We start from the raw sequence: 8,157 nt of genomic DNA on the forward strand, positions 1-8,157 counted from the left end.
GCAAGTAATCTGTTGTTGCAAGAAGTTTGCTTGAGAAGACTGGAGCTGTTGATAGATATTTTCCTCAACAAGGAGTACTATTAGTTATTCTCCATTTGGAGGAGCTGAACTTCTGCATCCATCATCTCAATGGTCTGATTGAAGGCAAAGCCCACTTATCCAGTACTTTGAAGCTATTTCAAGAATAACCATATACGAGTGAGAAAAAGGTAAAGGGTATGAAGATCAGATTCCAATATGCAAGGATTTCAGCAGATGACCATGTGCCGAACATGGGAAAAAGACAGCTTATGAACTTGTTCTTTTTGGGTGCTATTTCACCTTCCACTGCTGGCATGCTGGTTCCTTATGCTTATTTCTTTGCACCCACCACCAGGTTAGCTCTCTCTCATTTCTACGTCTTCTAAATGCTTAAGGAAATCTAAAAGATATTGATTCAACAGGTCAGGAGGTGCTGGAGGTGGTCAGGAGGTGCTGGAGGTGGAAAATGGCTAAGGAAGCCCTTGGGAATGATGTAATAGCATCGACGTGGCTAAAAAACCAATGACCTGGTGATAACACCCTTACTCAAGGCTTGAAGATACTTGTTTCTCATTTCATATAATCATGCACATAGTTCTATTCATTACTATGCACCAAATATTCTTGTCCAGTTGATTTCTAAGAGATGTCGATTGTGAAAAAAAGTGCATGGAGATATGGCGTTAGCCCCTATTTGATAACCATTATTTCAAACTACTTTTATTCTTATACTCATTTTCAACCACATATTCTCACAATAAATATTTTGCATGTAAACCCAAAATTTTTCCTATTTTTTAACCACATATTCTTTTAAAATTCACTATTCAAAATATTTTTTCCCAAATAATGATTGCCAGACAGAGGCTTAGTATAGTGTGAGCACATTTAGGACTTGTATTTGCCATGGAATGCTATAGAGAACAAGTTCATTTGCCTCTGCCCTGGCTCTCAATACAATAGTCAAATCAGTACAAAGGATTTGCATAGTTCAGTATTGAATTGTGACCCACATTCCATTAGGTATTGGCGTTTTGGTTGGAAAGGAATTGGTGTTTTATTGAGAGTTTCAAAATATGGATTTGACAGGTTTTGGACGAAGACAAGGCATCAAGCGTCCCATTCGAAGTGATTTGGAGGTTTTTGTCACTAGACGTAGTGCCTAAACGCTATAGACCCAGTGCTCAAGTGCTGCCTTGGTCACTCGCTAGCTGAAAGCTAGTGTGCTTAATAGGCGGTGTTATTCGCCTAGGAACAAATTCCCGATTCTTATAAATTTCTTGATTCCTATTTCATCTAAAACACTAGAATAGAGGTCTTATGTATACTCCATATCTTATAATCTCTTTGAAACATTAGAAACACATTAGATTTGTTTGAGAGTACATCGAATCTTGTAACAATAATCATTGATCTTGATTTTTGATCTAGTAAATTCTCATATTCTGCCTCGTAATATTTTCGTGTTGAAAAGCTCTAGATATCACTTGAAAGTTTTATTTAGCCAATTTATTTTGACCTAACGTGCGGAATTATACAACTAAAAGCAACAAGTCACTTTTTAATTGTTTCTAGATGGTTAATCAAATAAGTCAAATTATCTTATGTTGAATTGCCACAATTTGTAATATAAAAGCAATAAACAATGACGGAGAAACCCAACTGGGTAAAAAGTTTGGGACCAAGCCAGTAACCTCCACTACAAACAATAATGAACTTACAGTAAGATTCAGTCTAGAAAATTTCACTAGATTCATTGATATACTTCTTGCAATCTCCAAGACTGGCTAGAATGTGCTTCACTTGCACTTGTGCCCGATCTTTTAGAATTGTCTATCTCTTGTTGATCACCATAAACCCTTGTTCTTGTACACTTCTTGTACTTTTGGTCCAACCTCTATCAATAAGCAGTAATCTCTTAAAGTTTTTGAGAAAGTAGCTTCCTCTATGTGTATAGGAGATGTGTGTTTTGGATTATATAAAGTTGACGCTTTTTTCAAATATGTGGTTGTATGAACTCAAGAATCAATGACTAAATCAAAGGCTTGAATGTGTTTTTGAATATTTGAAGGATGATATGTAGGAGAATTATAATGAACAACTACCCAAAATTTGTGTTAGGGGTTGGGTGTATATAATATAAGGTATTTAGGTAGCATGAGCCGGTCAAAACTCTTAAAAAATGTGAACTAGGGTTTTGTGCATAGCACCGTCACTCGAGCGAGAGTTCAGAGATAGGTGAGCGATGGTTTGTCGCTTGAGTGATAGTTGGACGACATGCGAGTGATAGAGTTTTTGTCTTTGCCACTCGAGCATCAAATGGGCGATATGCTAGTGTAAATCAGCAGCTCTTTCCTCTTTGTTTCAAAGTCGAACCTTAACTTACCTAATTCATCTATACAATATTTCAATCGACTCCTTGACTTTTAAAACATTTCATATTAGACTTTTTTTTGTCTAAAGAATTGCCAATACAATAAAATCCTAACACGTGTCTTGGGTTTCAACATAGTGTTCGTGTTTGTGATTGATTTATTCCATCTTGCAATTATCTTGCTTCGTGATCATAACATTTGGTATACGAATTAAAGAAATATTTGGCTAATTGAAGATTTTTTAACAAGACAACAAGTTATGTTTATTTAAAAAAAAAAAAAAATTGAAACACAGGTTATCTTTGTTTAACAATTAAATTTGATTAAAGATTCATGTTTAATACATTAAATTAAATGAGTTAGATGTTTTGCACAAATAAAAGTCTTTATTCCAATATCAAACTAACTCGAGATTCAAGCCCATATGGACACCTATTAAACGGATCCAGATTCATGTGTAACAATATTTTTGTTCTCTAGTATCTCTCTTCTTTGACTCCATCAAGTGATCTTGTTGAGTCAATCAGATCAAACAAATAGCTGCCCAGTCAGCTACTTTGTCACCTTGTCACCATATGTACGCGAGTTTAACCTTCAATTTATGAATTAATTGCCACCTTTCACCTATAGACACGAGTTTAACCTTCAATTTATGATTTAACTGGTGGATCTCTTCAAGAAGATATTGCGCTTTCAAAGGACCTATTTTACTTATAATAATGAGAAGTAAAAAGAATTAAACAATCATCTTTGCTGACCTCCTTCTTTGTCAATTTGCTTCGAGCATCAGTACTATTTGGTTATACAAATGATGACCGAACTAACTACAATCTGCGATATTGATGCAGGACTATTGAATGACATATTGACATAAACAAAACTACATTAAGCCTTCATCTGGTGCAGCTTCTTTCAATTAATCTATATAGATTTTACTGTAAATGGTCAATATAAAATTGAAAACACGCAGTGTCTACCTTTTGACTACCTTCATTTGAAGAAGATTATATACTTAATGGTCTCTATCTCATTTATTTCCCTTCCTCACTTTTATTCGATATGGACGAAGAAAAATGGCAATATGGACTTTTAAAAGGTAAGCACAGGTTCATCTTGACTTGAATAGTTTAACATTATATTTAACAATATAGAATCATTTGATGGACCCAAAAATTGATTTTGGGTGAAAGTAGTGTGCCCAGGTAGGGCTAAATACAATCCTAACAACTGTGTTCACTAAAAGGTAGCCACAATTTGGTTCATCTTGAATTGAACAGTTCAACATTCTATTTAACAAAATATTATCTTTTGATGTGACCCAAAAATTGATTTTTGGTGAAAGTAGTGCGCCCAGATGGGGCTATATACAATCCTAACAACCGTGTTCACTAAAATCCTCAACTATATGATTCGCAAACAAATAATAAAGAGTGAACAAAAGATCGTTTTCATGAGGACTGCATATTCAATTAGACTTTGATTAATATTAACTTTATACTGAATGGTACAATTATGTTAAGTTTGGTAGTTGCTCAAAACTAACTAAATATAAAGCTTTTTAAACTAAACTATGAAATGTTTATGAAAACCAATTAATCAAAACCACAAGGATCTCAAATCCCCCTACATTTTTTTTTTAACTTTAATAGCCGTCGAAGAAATTAACAATAATTAATATGATGATTAATATTGGTATTTTATTGAATAATATCTCTTGATCAATATTAAAATTATACTCCCATATAATCATAATATATAAGGATCTAAATATATGAAAATGAACTCAGTCTCAAGAACATTGACAATAAGATCATGCAAAACACATCAATACATCTCTATTTACTATTGAATTCTACAATGTTGTTACTTCATGCTACAACAAAATAGAAATCACAAATCTATTCAATTATATATCAAGTAATTGAAAATATTAACAATCTAACAACCATTCAAGTCAAACAAGTATTTAACATTAAGTCTTAGAGTTAATACTAAAACACATCAAAATATAGTGTCCATCTAGACAAATAGCCGAGCATAATGAGATTACACAAACATGATTTGGAATAACAATACATCACCCGTATTTAGTTAGAATTTATTTGTTCTATGTGCTATGTGTTTACTCAAGTCTTTTGCAAGCCATTTACATGTGAATGGTGGGAAATCATTAATTGAGCGCAGTTCTTATTCTATAAAGTAAAATCTATTTCTACTTAAAGTCTACTCTTTGGAACGAACTTTAATTCAATTTCTAGCAATACATGGTTCCCTACTTTACACACAACTCTATATAGGCTAATTCATAATTGCCTATATATATATACAGGAAATGATGGTAGAACTTTTGCACACAAATTCATATAGATTAGTGTTGGAAATCAGAAAGTTTGCATGCATTAAATAATATTGTCAAGCATTACACATTCAACGAAGCAGAGACAAGGATTTGGAACGTGAATTCATATTTCTGTCAAAATTCATTTTTTTCGGAGAAGATGGCGGCAGCACTTTATGTTGATTAGGACAAATCTGGGATGTAGTTGAAGATTTACTTAACGATTGTATTAGTATCTATACTATGTTACAATAAAGGAAACATATTTAAAAAGTTTTTTACTTAGAACACTTTTAGTATAAAATTGGTAAATATGTAGCTTAAATCAGATACTTTTACCAGCTTCTTTACAACGTACGTAGTATCATGCGATTTTTGGTATTTTATTTACATTAATTGTCAATATGCACCTAAATTACGTATGCGCAATTGGTTTTTGTACATGGCCCCTGGATCCTAAACATTTATCTTTGCATTATTTTACTTTTTGGTATGGTAGAATGGAAAAAAAGTTTCGTGCGAAATATCTTTTTTGGTATCTTGTTTACATTAGTTGTCAATATGCACCAAAATGTATGTATGCTTTGTTGGTTTTTGTACATGGTTCCTAGATCTTGTTCTTTCTTTCCCTGGCATGTCGGACAGATTTTCACTTGAAAACTGATATATTTTTTTGGTTGTTACTAACAAGGGGAAGGGGTAAATGGTAAGAGTGCTACTGAGGTGCCAACTTAGTTGGGATGTCTTAGTGCACCATCTGAGCCCGTCCACAAAGGAACAAACGGATTTACATGCAATAAGTTTCTTAGACATCATATTACCATTGGTTTCATCGCAGATTCACGCGCACAATACTCCTTTTCTTTTGCTCTCATGAACACACACACACACACATTAATAAATGGCTTTGAATTCAAATGGTTTGAAACCTAGAGATGCCAATTGTCCATCTAAAAATTGTATAGTTGACACTTCAAGGAGACTTTACCTGGAATGTAAGAACAAAAATGGATTCATGAAGGTTTAATTATTGAATCGCTTCCCAATAGTATGTTCTGGGTTCGGTTAGATAATGAAGATCTAATCTTGGGTTATGTTTCATGAAAGTTCCGGTGTAGTTTTATATGGACACTACCAGGAGATAGAGTGAAAATTGAAGTAAGTCGTTATGATAGAGGATGTATAATTTATCGACCATTTCTGCATTATATATTTTAATTCTATAACTCTCTCTCTCTCTCTCTCTTAAATTTTTATATGTTTTCGTTTTAGATTTACACACAGATTAATGCTCTCGATAATTTAATTCAATATATCAATTTTCTTTTGTTATTTTGTATGAATGAACTTGCACATATTAAAAACAAACTTGTTTGTCTGTATTATATGCACTCCGACAGTGAAGAATACTTGGGAATCAGAAAAGGCTTATGCTTTTTAATTTCTATATTTAGGTCATTTTATTTAATTAGGGAAGAAATGATGTTTCACTCAAATAGGGCTATTTTTTAGTATTGAAACCAATAAAATGAGATTGAAACTCCGGCAAAACAAAATTGGCTTTCTTGATACATCTATCGGATGGAGAATGGAATCAATTTGAGAACTTTTGAAGAGACGACACTGAGAAATTTGTGGAGGAGATGGCATCAACATTTTGGTTTGATTATGGTAAATTTGAGATTTAGTTGAAGATTTACATAACAATGATATTAACATTAAAAAAAGGTTGAACCCCAACCTTGAGAGCCCCTATCGCCCAGCTTCTAGAGCATCGTGAGGGAGGTAAATTGTGGGATGTGCCCCAGCAGGTCAGGGAACAAGAGCTTGCCCGTACACCGGTGCCCACATAGAGTCCAATTCCATATCTCAAGAATCGAATCCTTACACTGCGACTGTCAGTAAGGCTGAGACTACCTCACTCATATCCTTTGCACCATTGGGTTATGTCCCGGGGGGCTGATATTAACATTTATACTACGTCGTGTTCAGAAAAACATAAATATATACTTTTCTACTAGGATCACTTTAGTATAATATTGGTAAATATGTAACTTAAACAAGATATCTTTACCAGCTACATCACAAAGTATAAAGTTTTGTCCGAAATACTTTTTGTTCGTGATTTTGTAAGTGTACGATCGTGGAAAATAAGAAAGTGGATTTTTTTCAACTCCAATCTAAATTGATGTGGTAAAAACTTAACAAATCAAGTGTTTATGTTTAAATTATACTGACTTAAAACTAAATTAATCTATAGATATCACTTAGGGTCCGTTTGATTACAAATATGGAATTTGGGTGGAAAGAAAACAAATTCCAATGAATTGAATTGTCTAGAAATTATTTTGCTGGGAATTGTCAATTATTGTGCTTGATTAGTATAATTTTCTACGTAGAAAATGTTGAAATAAAAGTATTTTTGGTGTTCGTTTGACTTTATTTAACATGAAAATTGTCAATTAAAGGAATAAAATTTACTTGTATTGGGGATGAAATTTGTTTCCATTGCCCAAAAAAAGACAAGAAAATCATCTATCTTTTGGCGTTTGTTTGACTTTGTTTTACATGAAAATTGTCAATTAAAGGAAAATATTTTTTTACAATTAAAGATAAAATTTGTTTTTATTGCCAAAATAAAAAAAAATTTAAAAAAAGGCACACAGTAGCCTAGAACATCAATTCCCACCATATTTTTCAAGGAAAAAATGGAAAATGTCTAGGTGGCAAGAAAAGTGGGAAAATCAATTCCATGGAAAAAAATGCTATCAAACAGTCAAAAAGTGGAAGTTGGAATTTGAATTCCATTTTCCATGGAAAATAATTGGCTATCAAACATGGCCTTAGTTTATTCAATATTCAACTAATCCAAATTCATTCAGCCCCTTATGTATTAACAATCGAATTAACCAATTTTATGTAGTAGTCTCTCTCGAATAAAACTAACCTTTTTCACATGCCCGAATTGACACGATCCGTCCAGAACCACCCTAGTGGACCCGAAATGTGGCGTGCGCCAATGATAGGTGCTGACTAGATGTCAAATCCATCACCAAGATTTACTATGAGTTACTACAAGATATGCAATAAAATTAAACATTTATAAAAACATAGTGCAATGGGCCCAAAACTTTACTTCGTGTTTAATCAAATTGACTCATATCTTTCAACATGTCGGGTGGCTCTAACTTTGAAATCACCAGGCTCCTCAAACTATCAAGGACCAATATTACCTGTAAAAATAATTTTACAAAAATATGAGTTGATAGTTCAGTGAGTGGAAGACTTAAAAAATAATCATATTTTATCCTTTAAACATTTTGGGTAATTGGCGCAAAACATCCATATCTTTCGAGGTTATTATGGAAAACTTCCTTACGTTTCAATTTTTTTTGGCATTTTTGCCCTTATTTCAACCTTTCG

The 8,157-nt window shown here is 33.1% G+C and overlaps 1 protein-coding gene across 1 annotated transcript; it reads left to right on the forward strand.

Moving 5' to 3' along the window:
• Nucleotides 1–272: 272 nt before the first annotated feature.
• On the forward strand, nt 273–1,236 carry LOC111390647 (cytochrome b6-f complex iron-sulfur subunit 2, chloroplastic-like). The gene is made up of 4 exons (XM_023015710.1): nt 273–376; nt 444–471; nt 914–1,015; nt 1,111–1,236. The coding sequence occupies exons 1-4, from the start codon at nt 273–275 to the stop codon at nt 1,234–1,236; spliced, it is 360 nt and encodes a 119-aa protein (XP_022871478.1).
• The last annotated feature ends 6,921 nt before the right edge of the window (nt 1,237–8,157 follow it).

Source organism: Olea europaea, unplaced genomic scaffold (assembly GCF_002742605.1).
Source record: "Olea europaea var. sylvestris unplaced genomic scaffold, O_europaea_v1 scaffold701, whole genome shotgun sequence".
Taxonomy (NCBI): domain Eukaryota; kingdom Viridiplantae; phylum Streptophyta; class Magnoliopsida; order Lamiales; family Oleaceae; genus Olea; species Olea europaea.

Coding starts and splice junctions, on each gene's coding strand:
- LOC111390647 (XM_023015710.1), top strand. CDS start 273: ATGGGAAAAAGACAGCTTATGAACTTGTTCTTTTTGGGTGCTATTTCA. Junction 377..443: donor TTCTTTGCACCCACCACCAG/GTTAGCTCTCTC, acceptor TTGATTCAACAG/GTCAGGAGGTGCTGGAGGTG. Junction 472..913: donor GTGCTGGAGGTGGTCAGGAG/GTGCTGGAGGTG, acceptor GAGCACATTTAG/GACTTGTATTTGCCATGGAA.